General features: G+C 47.7%; 1 protein-coding gene across 13 annotated transcripts in view; it reads right to left on the bottom strand.

Annotated features, from left to right (window-relative positions):
• PROM1 (prominin 1) overlaps positions 1-26,393 on the bottom strand; it is a 162,830-nt gene that overhangs the window by 123,621 nt on the left and 12,816 nt on the right. For 6 of the 13 annotated variants that reach the window (XM_053217539.1, XM_053217547.1, XM_053217548.1 and 3 more), the window contains one exon: positions 8,269-8,709. In XM_053217539.1, the coding sequence (XP_053073514.1) occupies positions 8,269-8,491 (223 nt within the window). In that variant the 5' untranslated portion in view covers positions 8,492-8,709. The other 7 variants (XM_053217538.1, XM_053217546.1, XM_053217542.1 and 4 more) reach the window with 6 other exon arrangements.

The following is a 26,393-nucleotide window of genomic DNA, read 5'->3' as shown; positions in this document are numbered from 1 at the left end:
CCTCGGGTAGCACTAAGCTAGGCCACTAGTGTCCAAGTGTAGCTGAGAATTTCCAAGAACAGGCTCAGTGGACAGTGCATCCTCCCCATGGCCTCCTTCCTGTAGCTTAGGTCAGGGGGACAGGTTTACTGAGCGATGCTCACCCTTCACTGTCAGCAGATCCCCATGCAGATGTGTTGGCATCTCCCCAGGCTGATGGCCTGGCCATCTCTCAGGCAAACAGAGCTCTAGCCTCATATCCAGGCCACATCCTATGAGCCCCGTCTCAACCTGCATCACTCAGGCCTCTGCTTATACACCTGGGACGTTGTCCTCTGCTTCTTGAACCTTCCACACCTTTACGGCTCAGTTCAAATGCCACTTCCTCCATGAAGCCTTCCGTTGGCCCCATCGTGACTAAGTCTTCCTCTGGACAGCCAAGAGCCCACTGTTGACACTTGACACTGATCGAGGACAAGCATGCCCTGCATAACAACAGATGGCGGTCTCCTCACTCAATGTTAGTCTTTTGAGAACAGAGAAACCCAGTCTACACCATCTCTGCCAAACAGCACCAGGCGTGGCCTCCAGTAGGAGCTCACTACCTATCTGCAGGATTAGAATGTGAGCCCTTGAAATCAAACAGTCAGGTTTGAATCTGGTTCCATTTTTCAGAAATATGACCTTGGCCACATTACTCGATATTGCTGAGACTTTGGGGAGGACTAAAGAAGTCTGTCATGGGTGTGTGTGTGTTGAAAGGTAGCCTTTGAAAAAGACATGCCCAACTCTCGACCCCAGGAATCTGTGAAAGCGACCTTATTTGGGAAAAGGGTCTTTGCCGACCTAATTAAGTTAAGGATCTTGAGATGATATCATCCTAGATATAGGGTGATCCCTAAAGCCAATGACAGGTGTCCTTATAAGAGAAGAGAAGAGGGAGCCAGTGACACAGAAGGGGGCCATGTGAAGACAGGCAGAGATTAGAACACCTAGAGCCACCAGAAGCCGAAAGAAGCAAGAAGGATTCTCCCCTGGAGCCTTCAGAGACAGCGTGGTCCTGCCGATACCTTGACTTTGGACTTCTGGCCCTCAGAAGTATGAGAGAATAAATTTCTGTTGTTTTAAGCCACCAAGTTTGTGATAATCTGTTATGGCAGCTTTAGGAAACCAATACAGTTGGGGGTCAAATAAATACTTGTTCTTTTGTCCATGTGACCACCCCAAATCTGACATTAACTTAAAAGCTTTTAATGAATATGAATTTTATACACTCTTATCTTATTCGACACACACCTAGCACTTACTGTGTATGAGACACTGTCCTAATTGCTTCACAAACATGATTTATTTAGGGATTATGTTGCCCCCAAAAGTACCTTGATTATTCTCTCCCTTTTACAGAGGGAAGACTAAGGAACAGAGAAGTTTCAGTAACTGGCCCAAGGTTACAGAGCTAGTAAACAATGGAGCCAGGATTCAAACCCAGGCAGTGGCTCCAGGATGAGAGTTCTTCACCACGGCTCAAGTGTAGGGCTCCTTTCCGAATCTAGATCCGCATCAAGCAGAGGATACATGGCAGGCCTGCTGGGCCTCTCGTCTCTGCTGCTAACGTCCGTCCTGCTCTGCGGTTCTGACCCGGCACTGACTTCCCAGCACAGGCCGCACTTTACAGCTGCTTCTCCAAGTGCAAATTTTAGGACTTCTCTCCCGCTCAATGCCTGTGGACAAGTGGTATTTAATACCGCACCAGCTTCATCCAGCAGCTGCTGGGGTGGCCTATCTTTATTTATATTCATACTTAAGCTCTCATTTCCTGCATGTACTTGAAGGCTTCCTAAAAGGACATCATCGCTAGAGACCAGAAGTGTAGGAAGATTTTCTTCTTGTGTCTTTTGTGGGACTGGCACACATTTCCCCGAAGAGCAGAGCCTGCCTCTTCTGTTTACACACAGAAAGTCAGCAGCACGTTCCAGCAGCACTTTGTAGACAAGGTTACAGGAATATATAGTCAACCAGACTAGATTTTCAGGTTTGCGCAAAAGCTGTTCTATGAAGCAGAAGACGTGTAGAATGGACTAGAGTCGTGCCCATGATAGTCTATGGATGTGTCGCCTCCCACCCAAACCCTGCCCCACAGGTAACTGGGGACATGTAAATGCAATCTGTACAGCAGAGCTCCTCCACAGAGGCGACATGGTGCAGCACGGTGAGGTGGCAGGCAGGGGGAGGAGGACAAGTCATGAGCCCTGGGTCAAATCCTGGGTTAACCACTTACCTATCAATGTGTGTAACCTTGGAACAGTCCCTGAGTCTCCTGAGTTGCTGTTCAGCAAATACAGGCAGTGACTATGAGCCTGGACAATAAAGCCAGCCTACCCGGATTCCAATCTTACTCTGCCACTGACTAGTTGTGTGATGCTGGACAAGTCAGTTATTCTCTGGACCTCAGCTCCCTTTTCTGTAAAATGAGAAGAGTACCTAGCTCACAGAGTTACTGAGTTGTTCAAATCCCGGAAAGTGGGCACATCATAGCTGTTTGCTCTTATGAACGTTAGGATGGAAAGCGATGACAGTTGTAGACTGCCCAAAGTATTGAATGACGCCAGGAAGGAAGGATCACTAGATATTAGTTCTTTCCCTCAATGACCTTTTTTTATGGCCATGCCCGTTGCCAATACAAGTCATGTGATCGAAAGAAGACAATGCCAGCTTTGTCTGAATTAAGTAAGAACACACAGGTGTTGGATATAATACAACATCCTGATTCCCAGTGGACTTTGGCCAAGACACAACTATTGGGCCGTCCACCCAGCCATCCTCTTTCCCAGGAAGCACCACCCTACCTGTGATGCCACGGGTAAATTGACGGCTCACAGCACAGGACCATGAGCTGTGATGCTGGCTGGCCAGTTATTCAGTGGGTCCACGGTTGGTCACTGGCCCAGGAAGGACTGGAATTGGGGCTGGGGACTTAAAGAGAAGAACTCCCAACCATTCTCCAGGAAGTTGGCCTGAAATCTATGATGCTGGCATCCTGGTTCTCTGCCACGAGTAGGGCAAGAGTGGAAGAACCCAGAGGGAGGGGGATGGGAAGGCGAAGTATGAAGTGGCTGTGTGCAGAGAAGAGCCAAGGTGGGAGGCAAGGAGGCCCCAGGTGAGACCTAGTCTTTGGTGGCTGGGTGCCACGAAGAAACCTGGAGTCCTGGTGATAAACTCTTTTTTGACTCCTTCAACTAACAGGTTTCTGTTACCTGGAATGGAGGGAACTCCCATTCACTAGAACAACCTGCCGGATCTCAGATGCACTCTTCCCTCCTCCCGTGCCTCCTGCTCACCCAGCTCCAATCAGGCACGCACCAAATCCCAGGCTCAAATCAGATTAGCCCAGAATGCTGTTAGAAACAGGTCAACCGGCCTAAAGTCTCATTTAAAAATACACCAAAACAGAGCAGAGAATAATTTTAGAGACTTTCTATAAAAATAAAAGCAGAGAATGCTTTTTTTTTTCCCACTTGCTCCAATAGAATAGCTCTGATCTGGGTCATGATTTATGCCAAATTCATCACAGACACATGAAACTGAAAAGGCACTAGTCAGCATCCACACCAGATGATCTTCTGCAGCACACGCTTTTAGTGTAAAAATTACCATTTTTTATAGTGACCCGCAGACACTTTTAAAGCACTTTGGTAAAGTAAAAGGGAAATAAATTACCCACAAGGTAGGCTGTGGAATATAGGAGAAATAACTACTCCTGGAGACAGGGGTTTCTCAATCTGCCAGAGGATGGTTGTGTACCTTGAATATATCATCTCCTTCTGACTCAAGCTTTCCAATCTCTAACAGTGGGTATAATAGAAATAGAAATAGAAAAAAAAATAGAAATAGAAATAGAAATAGAAATAGAAATAGAAATAGAATAGGATAGGATAGAATAGAATAGAATAGAATAGAATAGAATAGAATAGAATAGAAATAGGACCACCAGTTACCACCATCATCTACCTCCCAAAGTTGTTGGGAGAGTCAAATGAGCTAACACTTAGCAAAGTACGCCTTACAGCAGATACTGGGGACAGCAGGGAAGAACAAAGAAACAAAAACGGATGTGAGTGTTTTTGTGGAGGAGTAAAGACCACTCAGTAGACAAGCACTGCACCCAAGCCCTGCCTTCTAGACCCCATTCTGCTACTGTGGGGCTTTACCAGGAGACACAGCCCGCTAAACTTCAAAAGTAATGGAACTAATTCTTACAAGGCAACTCCATGGGGAATATTCCTGATAGAGCAGCAGCAAGGACATTTTAATGATCCCTCCTGGAGACATCCTTTTCCCACGTCCCTTTTTGACACCAATCTTGGCATTAAATTTGGTCAATTCTTCCTCTCAAATAATATTAATAGCAGCTACACTGATTGAGGATTTGTGTCTATGCCTTTCAGCCACAGTTTTAAACACAGGCTTTACATACGGCCTCACAGACAAAGCTATAAAGCAAGGTATGATTACAGTCATAATACGTCTATGACAACAGAGGTTCTGAACATTAACTTGGCCAAGTCATTCGGTAGGTAATAGGCAAGAGTATGTTTGAACCAAAGTCCTTTGAAATGAAATCCATGAAATGGATCCTGCCTCTGTTTTCCCCATTACCTTTGCCTTGTGCTAAGTTAGTCCATTATTACCTCCTTCTGGACCTCTACCTCCCTAATACGTCTCCTACCAGCCACTATCAGATTCTTTTCCCAAAACTCAATTCCCATTCCACCCTGGCTCACAACCCCTAGCAGGTATATAACAGAAAGCAGGGGCTCTCAATAAATGCTTGCCAAATGAGTGAAACCTTTGCTCATGCTGATTTAGGTTCCTTCTCTCTACAAAACTCCCCAGCCTGCCAGTCAGGGTCCTCTAGCTCTGGCTCTCTGACCTTCGCAGACTTATTCCATGAATACCCACCTCATGGGTCCCCCATGAACCACTATCTCCGCCACTCCCTGAGCATGCTATTCCCCATGGCTAGAACACCCTTCCCTCAGCTCCCCCTGGTCATCCTGCCATTGATACCCTTTCTAAGTTGAATGAATGGACAAGTGACGCCTCCCAAACGTAAGCCATCGCTCTCTTCTGAGTGAGTTCAAGCCCAAGACTCAGTATCCTTCTTGAAGCTTCAGACCAGGGCAGGTATTTATGAAGTACCCACACCAGGTTCTTGGGCATATTCTGTTGTGGCATATGGCAGTTACCTGTATTTCTGGTCTGCCCAGGAAGTTAAGTAGGCCTTTGTCTCAAGTCCCAGCTAAACAAGACCTTCCATCTTGTATTTATAAGGCTACAACCCAGGCTTTGCTTTAGAGAGTTACAAATGCAAAATGTGGTATGCTGTTTTGCTCGGACACAGGAGGTAAAGTGGAAAACTTCCCAGTCCAATGGCATGAAAAAAGGGAGCCCAGGCTGGAATGTCCTCCTTTCTCTCCCGCTCCTGCACTGGACCCCGACTCTGAATCTAAATCACTCTATTCTTGGGTGCCTGGGTGGCTCAGTTGGTTAAGCATCTGACTTCGACTCAGGTCATGATCTCACGGTTTGTGAGTTCGAACCCCATGTCAGGCTCTATGCTGACAGCTCAGAGTCTGGAGCCTGCTTCAAATTCTGTGTCTCCCTCTCTCTCCGCCCTTCCTCTGCTGGTGCTCTCTCTCTCAAAAATAAATATTAAAAAAAATTTTTTTAAATAAATAAAAAATAAATCACTCTACTCTTCTGAATGAAAGAGTATACCTAGGGGATAATTTTTTCTGCGAGGATGTTATTTTATAGAAGACCTGTCCTGAAGTCATCTGTTTCGGTTAATGCCTTGCATTAGTTAAGCTACTAAATAGGATTCTTTTCTCTCTCTATCTCTCTCTCTCTTTCTCCCACTGTTGTTGTTTTATATCTTCAATTATGAAGACACCTGCCTAAGATCTGGTGCTCATGCAATGCGCTGGCCCCAGCAGGAAAAAATGTGTCTCGTATTTTTCCTTTATGTGACAAAGCACCTAATGGACACTTTGAGACCATTATGAAATCTAGTAACTAGATGAAAAAATTTAAATAATGAGGTGGTGGGAAAAAACCAACACTCCATGATGTCACCTGTGAAATTCAATATAATATTCTTTAAGGAACCTAATGAGTTTTGTTTTGTTTTGTTTGGTTTTGGTTTGTTTTTTGAAAGGGGCACTGCTGGTCTGCTCTGATCTCCTGTTGAGACTTTTGGGAATTTCTTCTTCCAAAGTAATAAGTATTGATGAAGGTCAAGGGACAAGCAAGGCTAACACCCTCAGATTACAGCAGGATTTAAATTCTTCAGACGCCTCCTTCCAGACTAATAATGATGCTGGAGTTCAAAATCTTAGAATGCATTGGAAGCAAAATGCCATTTGACCTGATTGTTTGAATGAAGACTTTAAAAAATATGGCTTTCCCTTGTAAACTAAGTGCGAGGAAGCTGCCCTATGAAATCTAGAGGAAGCAAAATAAAGCAACATATGGAAAGAGATTATAGGATTAACTAATTACATGATATGCCTTAATAACACATGGATGCTTCACAATCTTTTTGAAGATGTCACTATAAATTCATATGAAATAACTGGATTCTATTCCTTTTGCATAAAAAGCAAAGAAGCTAAGACTAAAAACGCTAGTAGGTATTTGTTTATTCAATAATATTTACACCAACGCTACAAATAAGTGAAAAGGTATCTACTAAGAATAGTGAACTTGTATCCAATATTAATAAATAAACTGTTTATTTTCTACTTCTGTCTTTTGGATTTCCAGATTTAGTCTCTTAAGCAGGGACATAAATAGTAAGTAGTATTTGTTTAGGATTCTCTTCAATGACGATAGGGCCCAGAGTGATTTGTTTCATTGAATTAAAACTTAAACTAACAAAAAATTAAGAACTACACTTCGAACTGTTTCAGTTGCTTAATCTAAGATAAATAAATGAAAATTTTTTCTTTTTTTTATTTTAAAGAATTTTAGTGTTTGTATTTATCTTTGAGAGAGCGAGCGAGCATGAGCGGGGGAGGGGCAGAGAGAGAGGGAGACACAGAATCCGAAGCAGGCTCCAAGCTCCGAGCTGTCAGCACAGAGCCCGACGCGGGGCTGGAACTTGTGAACTGAGAGATCATGACCTGACCTGAAGTCGGATGCTTAACCAACTGAGCCACCCAGGTGCCCCAATCCAAAACAATTCCAATATAAATGGGTCTTAATGAAAATCTACCAATGCCCATAATACAAACAAGTGTTAAAGTCCACTAAATACATTCTCTTTCCCTCTCACCCTCTCTCCATCTTTCTGTCTCTGTCTCTCTCTTTCACACACACACACACACACACACACACACACACACACACAATTCTCTTATGAACAACAGCTAACCAGTTAAGGAAGATGATAATGATTACCACAAATTTTTAATTTGTATATTGTGGTAATAATAGTGTTCAAATCTTCTTAGTTTAAAAAACAAGCCTAGAAGAGATCTAATATTAAGTCAATAAGTATTTAGACTGCCAAACCCTAATAGCACATACTTCCCACAGACCATTTAAATCTTCATAATCTCATTCCCTAAAACACATACCCGCAGATTTCTGAGTACAGGGAGTAGGACAAACAGCGGTCCTCACGAAGTGTGAGGCACTGTGCCATCAAGGCTCCAACAAGGAGCCATCCCTCCTTTCCTCACACGTAAGGTCTTGGAACTGAAGCAAACAGTCACTCAGGTAAACACACTGGGTCAGGCCTGTCTTTGTCCTAAGCAATGTGAAATTGCACTTTGTGGTGGGTGGAGGAGAGGCCAATTTGTAAGTGCAGGTCTAGCCACCAGAGGTAATTATTAACTTATTTGATGTCAAAGAATTTGCATTTTTACCCTCATTTTTACCTGCAGTTTGCACTTGAGAGTAAGTCATTGCTCTAACCAGGAAGGAAAAAAAAAAAAAAAGAGAGAGGGAAGAAAGATCAAGACTTGGAAAACCAACTTAGCAACACAGTTTGATTTCATTTCTTATAATCACATTCCTGACAGTCTATTTAAGCTGGTGCAAGTTTTCTTAACTTCTGTCTCAATACTTTCTGCTCCTGTGCAGTCCAATCACTTTGAATCTCATGCTTTAAAATGCTGAGTATATTACACACTTACTATATCGTTATTAACAAACAATATCGTGTGCGCACACGGCAGCGTGTCTGGGGACAAGTCCTCTCTGTTCTATGCAACGGGCACTCACCTTCGGGGAAATCATTGGGCTGCACCACGCGGAGGAAGATGTGCACGATTTGAAAGAGACCGCCAATGGGCCCAGCTTTGTAGGAGTCTTTGGTCTCATAGTTCGTGGCAGGCAATTCCAATTCCAAGACCTCCGTACCCTCTGTAGATGACCGTGATCCCAGGGAGAGGGTATTCCTGCAGAGCTCCAGCAGCAGCAGCAGGAAGCCGAGGAGGAGGGCCATCGCTAGCAAGGTCCCCCACGCATGAGGTGGAGCTGGTGGCCTCCTGTCTCAGAGGTTCTGGAAGCCTTGGGTGAGACAGTAGCCTGCGTTCCTTTTCCTGCGCGGAGAGCCCGGAGTGTGAGGAGTCCTCCCTTTCCTGGCTGGGCTGGCATGCAGTGAACCGCGTCCAAGGGCCTTCTGTGGGTGTGGGTCTGGCTCCGTGGCTCAAGGCACCATCCCTGGTGGGAGAGAAGGGCAGCAGTGACTTGGCATGCAGCCTGCCCGCCCCAGGACCTTCCCTGCAAAGCTTTAGAGCCAGCACTCCGCCTAATCCGCTGTGTGGGAGGCAAACGCAGAGCCTGCTTAGAACTGCTGGGGCAAGAAAGCCAGAAGGTCCCTCCCCAGGGGCCAGACGCAGAACACAGACCTTTTATGGGTTCAAGAAACACCCTACGGTGTAGAGAAGGCTTAGAAACCAACACTTACAGGCCACTTACTATGTTCTGGACAATGTTCTACATGCTGTGCTGGCTGGACCCCATTTACAGATAAGGAAACAACCACAGAGAGGACTTCCCGGGGACTTGCCCAAGGTGACGGCTGTTTTAACGGTGGGGCCACGGTTCAAAACCAGGACTTTGCCTTGAAAGCCCAAGCTCTGAGCAGGACACCAGGACACCTTTCCTAAAGAGCCCTGTGTCTCAGGGGTCCAGAGGCCTCCTGCCATAGACTGCTTTTCTCCAGGCTGCTGTTGCTGTCCGTACCTCTGGAGATTCATTTTCTCTGCCTTTTATTCTACTCATTTGCTCACTGACCTTATTTCAGGCACCCCCCTCTCCACTTCACCCTCAACCCAAAGTAGAAGGCCTCAAGGGCAGGAACCAAACTCTCTAAGGCTGGATGACACTGGAATCTATCTTTCTAACACGTCCACTGGGTAATCGTGATGGAAACTTCTGCCGCCAAGTCACTACCTGGAAATTGGGGGTCCCAGTGATGAGAGACAGGGTACCCGCCCCAAGGGTCGGCGGGAGAAATGAACAGGAATTCTAGAAGCAGCTACCAAGCCAGTGTCTAGTGAGGGCACGAGACCCAGAAGGTCTCCAAAGTGGACCCTGTCCCTTTGTGTTTCTGTCCCTAACCGTGAACGGGGGACAGGGCACAGAGTCAGACGCAGTAAGTGCTGCAGGATATAAATCAAAATGATGGTGTGGCTGGTGCCACTGCGAGGAACTAGGAGCACCAGAACAGAACCTACCAGAAGACCTGGAATGCTGTGCTCGTACTCTCTGAACTGGGGTCAGGAACGCCCTGATCGAGTACCATTTTGTACATTAGATACATGCTCAGTAACTTTCAGAGTAAGGGCAGGGTGCTCCTGAAACACCGTGAGAGGGTGGAAGGGGGGTCCAGACAGTGACGCGTTGCACAAGGGGCCGGAGGCCCCACTGCCTGCATTCCCCCAAGTCAAAGAAAGCTCCAAACAAAGGTGGGATTTCAGGAACTATCTGAGTGTTCCTGAAAGATGTTAATTCGAATTTAATCCCCTGGATGTTGCCTCATCTTCTAAGCCCCGTCCCACTCAAGTTACTTCTGCACAGAGCTCCCAACAGAATGACCCCGAACACTCTCTCTATCTAATCACGGGCTGCTCAGCCCCTCTGGCTCCCGGCACCAACTGGGTTAACCCCGTATGGGCTTCCGCGTCTGCGCTTCATCGCACCCACGGGTACACCAGGACCCTGGTGACTTTGCACTGGCCCTTCCAGGCCTGGCTGCTGCAGGCGCCCCGTCCTCGGCGCTGCAGGCTCTAGCCTTTCACTGGTCCTGACTGGAAGCCACCCGCGTGTACGCTCAAACACGGGCCTGTTCTGCGCCACCTTCCCATTGTCTCCAGAGAGGACAGATGAGAAAGACACGAAGCGAGCTGGCCTCTGCAGGTCACTCTGGGCGGGTCTCCGGGGCCACCCCGCGCGGTAGAGAGAGGGGAGAGGAGACGGTGTGTGTTATTCAGGCTGGCCGCTGTCCTTTAGACCAGCGGGCAGGCATGCACACACACACACACACACACACACACACACACACACACATTACACAAAACATCCACATAACACACACTAACACACAGATACACCACACACTGATACACTACACATTCACACACCACACATACGCCTACCACACACACTAACACGCTCCATACATGCCCGAAACTTACATACGCACAGCACACACACTCACCACACGCCCATCTTATCTTGTTTGCAGCTAAGGGAGGGGCAGGGAGCACAGCAGCTGGAAGGATTAGAGAGGCTCAGCGGGTAAGAAAAGCTGACTTCCTGGCGAGGCCACCACCGGGCCTCAGCCAGGGAAGGAGAGAGACGGCAGGAGGCCCGAGGGAGAGCTTGGAAGAAACAGTCTCAACCTTCCTCCTGAAAAAGCGGGGGAAGAAAAATCGCACATGAGAGGCGGCCCCACTCACTGCTGCGAGGCTGGAAGCACCAATCAAGCCAGCCAGGACCGCAGCTACCGTCCAGATTTCTTCACCCTTTGCTCCAAAGTGTCGTGCCATCCCCCTTAAGTGTGGGCTGAATGTGAGGAAAATACTAAAATCTCTCGACTTAGGAAACCCCAGATAATTAATAAAAGTCAAGGCGAAAGGCATCTCGGCGGGGACCTCACATGTTAAGCGCAGGGGGCAGCCAGGGCATCTCAGGGCAGCTCCTGGAACTGCCCGAACACACGGAGGCCAGCTCTCCCGGCCCCAGAGCAGCATCCCCATATAATGGGGTATTTATATAAAATGCTAATTATTGGGCACAGTGTCAGCAGCCATATCCAGGGCCTTGTGGTGGCATCTGTGGCCACACACCAAGTGCATTAATCTGCACTTCTAACACTCTTCCCGGTGACTGATTCTCAGCACAACTGAAGTTTGAGAACCAGCACTGTTCCCGCGCGCTTCCTCACCTAACTCATGCCAGTTGGCAATGACGCCTTCCCCAAATGCCCTTCTTCTATTGCATTGAGCTGATCCATCCCAGCTGCTGTGTGGGGCCCCTGATTTACTCATCTCTGTACCTCGGAGTCGGGCACACAGTAGGCACTCAGTAAGGATTGCTGAAATCCAGTGGTGAGGGGTAGAGGGGGAACTGACATGACGTGGTCATTTTTACCTATTTCAAAATTGTATCAAGTGTTTATCGGTGGTCCCAAAGCCTCTGGAAGGGAGGTGTCGGGGTGTTTGTCGCTATTCCCACAATATATGCAGCAGATTGTCTCCTTGCTGGATTCACCCATCGCACAGCAACTGGTCTACCATCCAGGGGCAGTGCCTTCTGCTGGGACCCTCAACTTTGCAAGCCTTGGAAACTGTTCCCTCGGGGGCTACCTCCTCACACAGGCACTGGACCAATCAAGAAGTCGAATTCACCATTTTTCTGATTTATGGGGTGCACATTCCTGGTGTCCATTGCAAATACACTGAGTTCAAACTGGAAAAGGGGCCCAAGAATGCGAAGTTGGAGCAAATATTTCACATGATTGCGAGCTTGGAGCCCGGAGGATGGCGCTTCCACAAAGACTGTTTGAAAAACAAATATGGTGGCCATCCACCTTCATTTCTTCTTCTTTTGATGGAGTTTCCTTCAAAAGGAGCTTTGTAGTAGGAACTGGTCATCTGGGATTTGGGGGAGGGATGAGCTGCTCAACTTCAGAGTCCACCTTTGTGAGTCCTGTGGGCAACACCCCTGGGTTTCATGGTGAGGTCAGTTGAGGTGCCCAAATTGTGCCCTGGGGGGTGCCTCAGACTCACCAAGCAGATGCTTACTCCTGGGCTTGTGCCTGGAGCGCACACTCACGCCGGGGCAGTTTCTAATTCATTCTAGACACGATGGCACAGTGTCAGCAGCCATATCCAGGGCCTTGTGGTGGCATCCGTGGCCACACAGCAATCAGGGGTCCTGTTGTATGTCCCGCATGAGCTCCTGAGCCCGGCTAGCCAGCCTCCTTGTCACTTCTCTAAGCTACCCAGTCCTCAGTCCCATTTCTGCTAAAATTACCGAGAGTGGGCTTCCGTCACTTGCAACAAAGCATCCTGCCCCTTAACATATCTGAGGTAGCTCTTGGTCCCCTGCAAAATCTTCATATTTGCAATGGTACCAATAAAATAATATTTGGTTTAAAGCCTTATTATTTTGATACACTTGCCCTTTGATACACTTGTTTGCTTCACGGTGCTGGGAATGCACAGAAATAGTCCACGGCAGAAATCATAAAGAGGTTCATTTAAAAAAAAATTATGGGGCATATCAAGAAAACAAAACAAAACTAAAGGTCATTGCTGAAGTGACAACAGGCCTCACTTGAGACAGGGCAGGAGTCTCTAGTTCCCCTCACTAACCTTGCCATGAGAAGTTGCTTACCTTCTCAGTGCTTTGCTTTGCTCATCGGTAAAGTGGGGTTTTGAATGGTGTTGGAGGGTGAGACCCCGAATGCACACAGCTGCTAGTCAATGAAAGGTCCCTACTGCCATTGCCAGGATCAATCCCACAAACCCCACCGCGGCCCCGGGCTCACCCTGATTGACAGGACAGCTCCGAGGATACTCTCAAAAGAGTGAGAAAGTCTTTGAGCCACAAAAACGGCTCCATTTCGCAAGGTTCAACCTGACATGTAAAAGCAGATGCTTGAGTCTCCAGTGGGGCGTTCAAGGACCCCAATCATTCACCTGCGTGTCTTCACAAAGGTCAGCCGCAGCCCACAGGCGGCCTGGAAAGCCTCTCGGGATCCGGGAGCCCGGGCGGGAGAAGGGTCAGCGAGCCGCCTGGGGCTAAGGCTCAACCTGTTGCTGCAGGAAGCCTGGGGCGCCGGCTCCCCCCAGTCTAGCTCTCCAACCCACCGCCAGGCCGGGCCCCCTCCTGCCCTCTCTTCCTCCGCCGCAGGAGGCTCTCCCGGGCTGCGGGACACAAAAGAATGGGCTGCAGGGCTGGCGCGGGAAGCTAGGAGACTCAAGGAATCCGCCGCCGCCTGGGGGAGGGGGTTGCCGGAGTAACTTGGCTGCCGGAGCGCGTCCGCGCGGGTTCCCCGCCGCCGCCCCGGGGAGGCTGCATCGGGGTCGCCTGGGAGGAAGGGGACCGGGGCGGTGTGCCACCCCATCGGATCCCCTCCCTCTCGGCGCGGGCTTTCGGGGAAACTGACCTCGGGCCCCGCCTCTCCCGCACCTCGAAGCTCCTTCCTCTGTCCACGCTTCCCTTTGTTGTCCCAGCCGGCGCCGTACTGGCGAGGTGCGCCCGGAGCACGCAGCACCCAGTGCTCCACGCGGCAAACGCCGTAGGTGCCCAAGCTGTGCACCCAAGTGGGCAGGGGGTTGCGTCAAGCCAGGGGTGCGTGCGCTCTCCCATGGGCGCGGGGAGACGGCCTCTCATTGCTCCCCCAGGGTCCCCCTCTTGCTGCGGTCCTTTGTACCGCGTACTCCCATTTGGAAAAGCCAGAGGGAGGTGACCCCTTTCCATCCCCAGCAGGGAAGGCTCCGTGCTCCGCAACCTCCTGGCCACCCCCAGCACTCCACTCGCCGCAGAACAGTTCCCCAACTCCCTGACGAGCCTCCCCTCGGTCCTCCGCACTCTCAGAGCTAGCCCCCGGCCTCGGGGGTCGCGGTCCCGCTGGCATGAGCCCTGGAACCTGGCGCGCCGCAGCCGCCGGCTCCCCTCCAGGGGATGGAAAGAAGACCCACCACACAGCCACCCGGCAAAGTTTGCGCGCGTCCGCCCTCTGCCCGGAACTCCCGCTGGCCCCGGCGCCCGGACCACCTAGCCCACTTTGCAGCCCCGTGGCTTCCCGGCCGCTCTCGGGGGGGGGGGGGGGGGGGGGGGGCTCCTAATACCTGCCACCGGGCCAGCGGGAAGAGGAGGGCGCAGAGCGAGCCTCTCCGGTCCCGATTTCCTGCCCCCAGCCTTCTGGCCCGGGGTGCGCTCGGGCCCCCACCGTCTCCGCAGACGCCTCCCGGGCTCCGGGATGAGGACGCCGCTACTCACCGTGCGCCGGGTCCTGCTCCCGTTTCGGCCCCAGCGCCGCCCGCCCTCCCCCGTGCGGCGGGGCTCGCCCGACTCCGGCTCATGAATGATTTATGAGCCGCTTGAGGGACCACCGGGACGGCTTCCGGAGTGGCCGCCCGGCTGCCCCGCGCGCCGGTCAGTCCCCGGGATGCGGCGCGCCGGGAAAGGCGCCGGCCCTGGAGGCGCGCGAGCGAGGCCGGCGGGGTCCGCGGGGACCTGTTGCGGCCTCCCCCTGCTCCCGGGCGGGTACTCGCGGATGGAGCCTCGGGAATGGCAGTGCTATCTCGAGCGTACTCACCCCCCCAGCGGGAGAGCTGAGCTGGCGGCCCGGTTCCCGGTCCGGGACAGGCTCGGGATTTTAAAGGTAGCTAACTAAGCCTGGGGTTCTGGACGCGCCCCGGACTGGGTCGGCAGGGCGGCTTCGCCGCGACGCCCTGAGGCACCCACCGGCCCAGGACTGCGTGCATTTCTTGAGGCGGGAGTCCTGCTCGGCCGCTCACGCCCCTCGCACAGTACCCACGCCCCCTTCACCTGGGCCGAGCCTCCGGGTGGAATGCAGCCACCCCGCGGAAAACTCCTCCCCTCTCTGGCCCCAGCTCGGTGGACCTCGGTTGACCCCGCCCCCAGCTTTAGATATTCGATTGCCGACCCCCAACAGACCTCTTTTCTAATTTACCCAAACACAACCCAACCCAAATCGTTTGGTGCGGTAGTCTGTACGGATCACAAAGCCTGGAAAACCCGCCTAAAGCTGTCCTTGCTCTCGTGTACGCATCTAGGCATCTGCTGTAGCACGAAGCAGGATGTAATTGCTCTTTTCAGATGCGGGGCGGAGAGTCCCCTGACATCCCCTCGTCCCCGAGCTGCAGCGGGTGGAAACCGGCGCTGGCACTCCCTCCCGCCCCTAACTGCTCTCACCAACGGGCACCTCACGCCTCACTCACCACTTCCTGTCTCGAATTGAGATACCCTTGTAGGAACGGTAAGATTTAGGGAAGGCTAGCACCATCGGGATGCTACCGGATAGTACCCGGTAGGCGTTTAATGTTTGCGATCCGGATGGAGGGAAGAATGGACAGGAACATTCCCAACGTAGCTCGCCCTTACCCCAGGATCTAGCATAAAACCGCTGCTGGAAGGAGCATTGTTTGTTTGATTTAAAGTTTAAACTGATCTTGAATGTGCATATTTCTAGGACGACAAGTGCTAGTTCAGGACATTTCTGAAAATGACACTACAGGCATAGCCCGTTTAGGTGGTAGTTTAAGTCTTCTGATCAGGCCTGAGGTTTTCTCTCTGAAGCTCCTACTGGTCAGAGGCCTCTGCCTCAACACCTCCAGAGGCCTCCCAACACCTCTGCTCAAAGGCAGCCCTCGCAGGGCTGGGCCCAGAGGGGAGTCCTCCCTTCCTGCCAGCAGCCAGCTCTGACTTGCCTGAAACCTTGACCCTGTCCCTTTTTATCACTGTGACTTTGGCTGCTTATTCTCCCCAAGCCTCAGTTTCCTTGTCTGCAAAATAAAGACAATTATGCCTCATAGGGCTCATGTTTATTCCTACCAATAATAGTAAAAATAACAATGACGACAGTAGTAGAAGTGAGTAGAAGTGAGCGCTAACACCTAATGAATGTTCCCTCTGAACAAGGCACTAGGCCAGGTGCTTCAAGTGCATTATTTTGTATAATCTCAGTGACAAAGACAGCCTATTATCTCCATCTTAAGGCTAAACACAGGTTCAGTAATTTGCCCGAGGTCACAGAGGTACTAAGCGAAGCGCTGAATTTAAACCCAGATCTGGCTTCCAGAGCCCATCATTGCCCTAACCGCAGTATACCAGAAGATAACATAGAACCCTCTGACCGGTGCTCCCCTGATTGACAATGTGGCATGGCATTCTAGCACCTCATTGAAATGGTTGGCCATCTGTCTTCCTGTAGGAACTGAATGCTTCAACTGTTTGTATCCATTTTCCTACACTCTCCCCCCACCCCCCAGCACCTACTCTATGTGGACCATTGTAGGGGCTCAATAATTAAATGAATATGTAGTAAACATAGAACACAATATTAAGATCGGTTCTGAGCAGCCTTAGGCAGATAGTAATGCAGGACTTAATGATTTGTTCTGTTCAATTCAGCTTGGAGTCCTAATGCTAGTCTTCTAATCTCGAATTAGAAATTCTAGCACAACTGAATTTCTCTGGCTGGGAGAGGTAATATTATTCGCATTTTTCCACCCCGTCGTTAGGTGCAAAAATTAGGCCTTCCTTTCTGAAATCGCCCCTCATTTTTCCTGCCCAAATGAAATCAAAACATGAGGCATCGTGGTAGCTGGAGAGAGCCAGGAGATTCATTCAGGTTCTGTCACTCACTGCCAATGTCGTCCCTGGGAAGTCATGTAACCGCCCTGGGCTTCACACTCCTCATCTGTCCAATAGCTTTGCTCAGTGACCATATAAGGCTCGAGGCTGCCATTTGGGACCCTGGAGATCGGAGATCGGGGACATTTTCATCAGCACAGGAAGGTCTAATGGATGGCATTGGTTTAAATAGTGAACCGTAATAAAGCAAAAATGACAACAGGATGGGATAAGAAACTTAAGTTTCAATGGAAATGATCAGGGTTCTGTGGCATTAGAAATGAAGTGTTGACATTAATTACTGTGAGAGTATACAACGCTTGGCCATTTAACATTCCTCAATCTTTGACAAGCCATTCCTTATAAAAGACTTTGGATAGCCTTCTCTGAATCACCCAAGACTGAAATAAAATAGGTTAGTGAGTATATTATTCTAATTATTCTAATTAATACTAATAATCAGTATAATGTTCTAATTAATAATTCTAATTAATTATTCTAATTAATTCTAATTAATAATTATTCTAATTATTCTAATTCTATAAATAACTATGTCCCTCCCCAATAATGTGTTTGCATGACCAACAAACATGACAGTGTATGACCCTTTAGGAAAACAAGTTTGTGTCATTTCAACATCTGCTGCCCTGTCTTAAGACTGAAATTTGTGTAAGAGACGGCTAAGGAGAGAGGGAGAAGTTGACCGGGGGCAGGAGGTGGGAGTTGTGGGGAGAGAGAAAGAGAGAAACTGATTGTTCCAAATAGAAATGCCACTCGTTTTCAAAGGAATGGCTTCGTGCAAGCCAGAGTTCTCCCATAAACGTTTTACCTCATACTTTCCTGTTCGTTCATCTTGCTTTTTCTCCCCTTGCCTCTGGGCTTAGAAACCAAAAATAGCATTGCTGATGTTTAATAACCCAAAGCCAAAAAAAACATTCTTCTTGAACCTCAAGAACCTTCAGGTAAGATTTGTAACTCATTCATCAAGCCCATTGTGTACGAATTCAAAGGCAGAGGAAGAAAACTTCACCCCAGTTTGGACAAAGAGGAGGAAAGACAGAGCGAGGGCCAGAACAGGGCCAAGACCAGTGTCTCAGCGCTTGGATGCTGAACTTGGGAATTTGGAAAACCCCATCCCATTCACTGGGGGCCAGCGTGGGGTGGTTTTATATTTTATGTGCTGAATCTGTCTTCCAGTAACGGTTTCAAATAAATGCTTCATCTCTAGGGCTGGCTTTCATCTGTGCCGACATCATTTTTAACGCACACTAACTCAGACAGGGCTTCATAATTTGCCTTTCGTCACCATATGGGAAAAAACGAGCGGCACAGGGCAGAGAATTACAAAGCGTTAGGATACTTGATCTCATTTTCTCAAGGAGGGAGAGGTGCCTTCGTCTCAATGCTTGGACTGAGATTGAGGAAGGGGGTAGGCAAGAAAGTTCCACAACTTCTGGTTCTATAGTTGTCAGTTTTTATCATATCCCCTAAAAGGCTCACCCAGGGACGTGTAATTCATACAACAGTAAAAGTGACCTCTACGCTAAGAAGTGTTTTACCCCTCTGGGAATAATTGCTACTATTACTTCCTTCTAAGAATTGGCACTTCCCCGCCCATCATGTGAAAGCATTCCTTAAGGCATTTGTTAGCCACTCATTCAGTAATTTTTATGCAGCACCTACCATATAGGTCAGGAGCTAGAGATTCCACTTCCTTTGATCCAGAACATTCTTGGGGGAAAAAAATAATAAAACTTTTATCAAATGCTATCTCTCCTCTTATTTACCCCTTGTATATTTCCCTCATTGTGAGACTTTTATTCATTTATTTTTAAATGTTTATTTATTTTTGACAGAGGGAGAGAGACAGAGCATGAGCAGGGGAGGGGCAGAGAGAGAAGGAGACACAGAATCCGAAGTAGGCTCCAAGCTCTGAGCTGTCAGCACAGAGCCCGACGTGGGGCTCGAACTCACAGACTGCGAGATCATGACCTGAGCCGAAGTCGGACACTCAACTGACTGAGCCACCCAGGCACCCCACTTTTTTTTTTAATTCATTGTGAGGCTTTTAAAACATCATTCTCCTTTGCTTCATACTTTATCTGCCACTTGAGCTGTAATCAGGTATTTATTTTAAGCACAATAAACTGTCTGCTCATTAAAACACTCATTTTTGCCAGAGTAACTAAAATGTTATAGCCCCACCCACCTTAATGCCTTGAAGGCATGAAGCCAAGTGAAATAAGTCAGAGAAGAGAAAAAACAAATACTGTATGATCTCACTTATATATGGAATCTAATAAAACCAATTCATAGAAATGGAGATCAGATTTGTGGTGGCCAGGGGCAGAGAGGTTGTGGAGTGGGGGAAAGGGAGAAGATGGTCAAAAGGCACCACCTTTCGTTTATGAGATAAATTAGTTCTGGGGATGTAATGTACAGCATGGAGACTATACTCAACAATACTGTCTTGTATATTTGAAAGTTGCCAAGTGACTACATCTTAAAAGTTCTCATCACAAGGAAAAAGAATTTTCTCAGTAAAACTGGAAAACAAAACAAAATAAAAACTATGAAATACAGTATAAAATATTATAGCTCTGGGGCGCCTGCATGGCTCAGTCGATTAAGCATCCAACTCTTGATTTCAGCTCAGATCATGATCTCATGGTTCGTGAGTTTGCGTCCTGCTTGGGAACCTCTCCCTCCCTCCCTCCCTCGCTCTCTCTATCTCTCTCTCTCTCTCTCCGCATTCCTGATTGCCTATATAAATGTCTGCCTGTGCATGCATGCTCTCTCTCTCTCTCTACATATAAATAAGTAAACTTAAAAAAAATTATAGTTCCATCCAGCTACTTACTCCACGGAGTGAAGAAGGACAGCTATTTTTTGTGATGTAGTGTAGTGGAGAACTTATGGGATGTGGTGTTTGAACAGATACGGGAATGAGTCCTTGCTCTGCTCTTTCATTCATTCACTCATTCATCCATTCATTCATTCGCTCATACATCGCTTATCCATGCATTCAATGAATATTGACTGAGCCCCTTCTGGGGGCCAGACTGAGCAAGTTATGGCAGAGAATAAAACAAAAGGGTAAGCCCTTGCCCTCCCAGAGCTCACTCCCTTAGAGACAACATGAAACATGGAAGCCACCAAATCAATAAGCATGTTCACTGCATACCCTTGAATAAGTTACTTAACCTCTGTGAACCTCAGTGTCCTTACGTACAAAATAGAGGGGTTTGCAAAGATTAAGTGAGCTGACATATGTAACATCCTTGGCACAGAGTAGGCAATAAATGGTAGTTATTATATCTGCTCTTTTTTGAGAGAGAGAGAGAGAGAGAGAGTGAGAGAGAATTCTTGAACAGGAGAGAGGGACAGAGGGAGAAAGAAAGAGAGAATCTTAAGCAGACCCTATGCTCAGCACGGAGCCTGGAACAGGACTCGATCCTACCAGCTGCGAGATCATGACCTGACTGAGCCACCCAGGCGCCCTTCTATGCGCTCTTTCTATTTCTTTGTCAAACTCTCTCTCTCGCCCCTACCCCCCTTTTCATTTCCATCCAATTTCATAGCTTAGGAGAGTGAGGCTGTGGGATACACAAGCTAAATGTTCACCCCACAGATACTCACCTATTTCACCCCAAAGATTGGCAAGGATTCACACCAGAAAAAAATATGTTGAGGACATATTCCAATCTCTGCCCTGCAGAAGAAGTTGTCCAACACGTGGAAATGGGCAACGCAGATGACTGGCATTTTGTCGGTGTGGCGAGGGGCATGATCTAAGGAACGTTCAGGGAACTTGCGGCTTCTATAGAGGTGTATACCTTTATTTGGATTTCTATGGACTGGGTCATATTACAAATCTGTAAGCATCTAGTGACATGTTTTGCAACTACTGGAAAATATTCATTTCAGTGTTGCTGATTGCCTGTGTAAATGTCTGCTCTTCAACGTGTCCTCGGAACGGTCATAACATCTTACTAGTCCCCTCAGTAATTACTGAGTTGAGTAAAATCTTTGATATGCGTCCACTATACATTTACATGACAATCATGTTTTTAATTCCTCGAAAGTTACAATTTAGAAGCCCCAATGGAACTTATGGTCTGTAGCAACTGGCAAATTTTAATAATAATTAATTCTGTAAATTAAAATTTGAATATATGCTGGAAAGGTGAAACCCTAAATCTTTGCATAGGTTCTAATATTGTAGCAGCCTCTTCAGTGGGACAGAGATGCTGTAAGGGCCACACTAAAGTTCCTGCCAACTTCTCTCCCAAAGCCTCCCTACAGCCAACTCATTTAGAGCAGCCTTTGACCCAACACTCCAAGAAACTGCTAGGGACAAAGGGAAAGATTTCAAAAAAATTTCAATAAACTCTGACGGCTGAGAACACAGAATAATTTGTTTTTTTAATTAATAGGTTTAAGGAGGGGAGAGGGAGAAAGAGAGAGAGAGAGAGAGAGAGGATCCCAAGAAGGCTCCATGCTGTCAGCGTAGAGCCCGAAGTGGGGCTTGATCCCATGAACTGTGAGATCATGACCTGAGTGAAATCAAGAGTTGGACACTTAACTGACTGAGCCACCCAGGTGCCCCAATAGGTTTAAGGTTCTTAAAGATCAAGGAAAGTGGCTGGGAAGCAGTTCCAAATGTTTACAAATGAGGTTCTTTGGTCCATTCTCAGAACTCAAGTGGACACCTCACCCACGGAAGATCAGGAATGTGGATGAAGGACTGGAGTATGTGCAGGAACCGTGCTTGGAGATGGGATAATCCCTTCCAATGGGTAAAATCTGGGAGAGAATTCCAGAATAATTTTCATTATGGAAGGAGGAAAAATTACAAAGTGAGAAAATTGTTCTAGATGAGGGTTTTTTAACTTCGTTCCTCTCAACATTTTGAACTGGCTAATTCTTTGTCACGGTTGGTCCTGGGTGTGCAGGACGTTCGACGGGATGTCTGACTTCTGCCCACCAGGTAAAAGTAACACCCTTCTTCCAGCTGTGACACCCACAAGTATTCAACACCTAGAGTTCGATTTTTTTTTTAAGGCATAGGAAAAAGTATTGAGTTTGGACAGAATTTTATCAGGTACATTAAAGAGGGACTCCTGGTAGCAGATGTGGCAAATGCTAAGGATCTGGGACATAAATGGAAGCGTATTCGGCACCCAGGTCACTTAACCACTCATATTATCTACCTGGCCCTGCAGAACCAGCTCCCGTGTTGACTTCACATCACCTCTACGCCTGCCCTGGAGGAGTTGCAATGTGAGATATTTCAGGAAAGCAGTTTGCCTACTTGTATTCCTCCCGGAGACATTCAGAAATGTCCCACGCTGGGGGCTGGGTACTGGGTGCTTGTTCTGAGTATAACCTAGCTTGGAGAAACTCAACATTTTACTTATAACTTGGAGCAGAGAAGCATCCAAAAAAAGGGAATCAGACTGTAAATGATATTAGCCATGATTTAATGAGAAAGGGACTGACACATTATAGGGCTTCAATAAATCTTAGGGAAAAATATGAGGAACAGGTGAAACTATTACCCCATCATAAGAAGACAAATAAATATAGTAACTGCAAGACGGTGCTGAAAGGTAGAAAAAGCACATCCAGTGTGTGTACTCGTTGTCACTTATTAACTAAGTACTATCTATCAAGCACTGAGCAAAGTACTTTCCATTCATTCCCTTATCTAATGAACTCTCCTAAGGGGGTATTATTACCCCTATCTTCCCGGGAATCAAGGCACGCCAACCAAGACTGCGTTTTATTGGTTTCATAATAAGAGTAACAGTTACCGTTTATCAAAGTAACGATTACTCTCAATATCTCATTTAATATTTATGATAATCATAGGAAGCAGGTATTGTCCGAGCAAATTAAACAAAAGTCTATTGAACACGATGTGCCAGCATGGTGCTATGTACAGCGGGGGCATGAGAGCAGACAGTCCCTGCCCTCATCAAGTGTATAGTATAGGAGAGAAAACAGACATGAACAAATACATACAGGTGGGATGATTCATTTCAAATTCCCACCTTCCCTCTCCCAGTTGGAAGCTCTTACCACAAAAATACAGATGGCAGCTTTCAGACCTAGGGCCAAAATAAAGACATTTTCTCAGTGAGCTTTAAATAAACATCTAACCTGTGCCGGCCAAGGGACAGGTTGGAATGTAGGGACACAGAGGTGACTTCAACCCCCTCCCAATGAGAAACAATTTGCTTGGACCCGGCTGCCCAAATACTGTAGTTACGTAATTAAACTCCATCGCACGGCAAATAACAGTGGTGATAGAAAGATAATGTAAAAAGAAGGTGTAAGAGGAACAACAACAAAATCCTGGAATCTGTTGGAATACAACAAAACAACGATGATAAGCCTGGGGAAGCAGGGCCTTGGAAAAAACTGAGCTGGGGTTAGGGGATTTGAGAGCTTAACTGGGACAAAAGACAGAATTACAGACGTGCGGAAAGAAATATCTGCATGGGGGTCATTCTGCAAAGCATTTCAGAAGCCACTTAACGCTGTCTAAAAGTGCTAAGATGCATAAGACCAAAAAGAGGGTTTACTGCTTTTCCAGGCATCTCATTTGAAGAAGTGGGGGCTGGAGGCAACCAGAAAAGTAAAATTAAGCTTGAATCCTAAGGAAAAGTCCCCCGGTAAGGAGACCTAGTGATTCAGGGAACACTAATGAACTTTGGAAGCGTGCACTGAAGTAGAATTTAAGTCAGTAAAATTTCTGAAGCTCAGTAATAGGTATCAGGGGTTCTGGTTCATGCCAGTTTGAAATTTTCCACTATAATAAGGTAAAAAAAAAAAAAAGTCAGTGGCTGGAATATTGGGCAATGGGAAGGGGCCCTGGGCCCCGTCCATGAACTTCAGTGAGAATGAGATGGCTGCCGGGGCTGAGTTGAATGTGGGGTGAAAGTGCAGCCAGCAGGCTAGGAGAGAGATCGGTCTCATCTTGGCTACTTTTGACACATTAGTTCTTATGGAGGGAATGTGGCAAATGCCTGGGAAGTTTAATAAATAAGGGGCAGTGATGGATGGAAATTGCTCACGCTTGGTTATGAACCAGGGAGTGACATGGATTCTGGAATAGTGGACCGTGGAATAGACCAGGCTGGGTTTGAGTCTGGCCCTGGCACACTAAGTCCATGTGTTGCCTCGGACGTATCACCTAACTCCTGTGAGCCTTGGTTTACCGCACCTGAAAAGTGGAGTTAACACCTGTAATACCACTGGGGTTTGAGAGCATTAAAGGAGATCTGCACATCGGGGAGTTCCAAGGAGAGCTGGTCCTTTCCTCCTGACCACTCCACCCCCAATTGTATCTAGGGCAGAACAATGATCCTTCTTTAGTCTACTTTGCTTTTTCCCATCCCATGGGTCTGTGGCTGGTTGGATTAACTGGATAAAGTGATATCAAAAAGACACGGGAGCTACAGATTATAGGATGGCTCTGATGCCCCACTCCTAATCCCCACTGCAAGAAGGCAGCTGCTCACTAAAACCGTACTAGAAGGTGTAAGAGGGCCACGCATCCCCACAGCTTTTCACCACCATGGAAAAGAATCCAAATGTGTCCTGCTGGCCCTCACCTATGTGTGAAGTAGAACCAGAACACATATCTGAAAGTAAAACCAATTTAGTATTTTTCCCTTTGCCAGAGTTTTCTATCTTAATTAATGGCTCTACGCAATCTCTCGGGAGAAATTCAACCTTCGCCGTATTTAGTATTTGCCATTTATAGAGTTGTCCAACACTCAATTTCTTTTCTAGCTGAAACAGACATCCCTCCGTGGGGGTAGTAGTGGGCTACAGTCCAACATCTCCCACCACAAAAGCCAAAAGATTTTCCTCCCATTGACCTGTCATGCACCCAAGGCATTGTCTTATCCAGGCCTGGTCAGTTGGCTACTCTTGCCTGTGACTTTGACTCTTGGATGTGTGAGATGGCAAATAGGGCCAATCAGACCAACAGAGGGTAGCAGTGATGGTGGTGCGGGTGGGTAGCAGGTGCCAGCCAACAGCCACATCCTAACCAGGCTGTCCCCACTGTCCTTGGTTCTGATTCTGCTCTCCAGCCTCCTGACAAGGCCAAGAATCACCCAATACATTGCCAGTACATTCCTTCTCTGGCTAAGATTGGCCAGGATTGCTTCCTGCTGATGTCTGATGGATGAATACACCACCTCCACTATCTCCTTCGCCTTCACCTTACTTTCTAACCCACGTCCTTCTCGCCAGTCTCACGGTGGCAGTTGCTAACTCAGCCACTGTGCATGTATGTTGGCAGTCATTCCCTCTGAGCAAATTGTTTAGGCCAGGACTCAGGGGAGGTGAATGTCTCCTAAGGTGCAGGATCAGATCCCATCTTTTCTTAACATACTGATTTTTTTCATCATGGAGTTGGGGCATAGATATTGGAGTTTTAGAAAATATTGCATTAAAATATTATTCATCCTAATTAATGAGCTCTGTGGGCACCTCCTTATATTTTGTGCCAGCCTTTACATGGCTCTATGCAATACTGGTCAAGACCAGAGTTCACCCATACATTTCCCTTCATTCACTAAAAGAAATTCTTTAGGGTTCTGCTCTGCCCCCCATTATGCTAGGCTGTACGCATGCAGAGATGATTAACACCAAGTCCAGCCCTCAAAAATGTCACCATCTTGTGGGGCAAACAAATACAGGGCACTCTGAATTCTAGGTGGCCCGACAGAGGGAGAGGATGAGGTAAATATGGGCCTAAAGATAGCAGTGAATACTGAGTTCAGCCCTGAGTGGGTCAGGAAAAGTTTCTGACCATGGGCTCTGGTGCTTAAGCTAATCCTTTGGAATGAGATGTTCATCAGGTGGAGAATAAGGAAGACATTCTGAGCAGAAGAGTAACCTACCCAGCTGTGTTCAGACTCAGCCAATGATATCGTGAGGCTGGATTGTAATGTGCCTGGAACATAGTGTTGGAGAAAATGAATAAGGAGAGATAAATCTAGAGCAGGAGAATGGAAGGGGTCAGATTGCTATACCAAGGGATTTGGACCATGTGAAGGCAATGGGGGGAGCCATGTGAGGTTGTAAAGTAGAGGGGTAATGGTGTTATGTTAGTTTCAGGAAGGTGAGCCCGGAAGGAGGACTGGGGAGGAGAAAACTGTGCAGTGTGCAGACAGATGAGCCTGGCAGGAGACTGCCTGGGTTGGGGGGTGCTCAGGGACTGGTTCGTGAGAGCCTCGGTGTCCTATTAAGGAGTCCAGCCTTTTCCTATAAGTTGAAGGGCTCTGGCCTTTGGAAGAATCCATTAGATCTAACATCTTGTGCTGCCTTTCTCCTTCCAAGTGCTGATTAAAAAAAAAAGTGCAATTATTATGTGTAGCAAATATCTGCAGGCCTCAACATCTTGGGTCTACACAATAAACTTTCATTTACACTAGGTCACAGTTAGAAACTCCATGCCCTGCCCCACTTCCTCCCCTCCCCAAGCA

This window comes from Acinonyx jubatus, chromosome B1, assembly GCF_027475565.1.
Source record: "Acinonyx jubatus isolate Ajub_Pintada_27869175 chromosome B1, VMU_Ajub_asm_v1.0, whole genome shotgun sequence".
Taxonomy (NCBI): domain Eukaryota; kingdom Metazoa; phylum Chordata; class Mammalia; order Carnivora; family Felidae; genus Acinonyx; species Acinonyx jubatus.
Note: the sequence above shows the minus strand (reverse complement) of the source record. Positions and strands in the feature narration are given on the sequence as shown.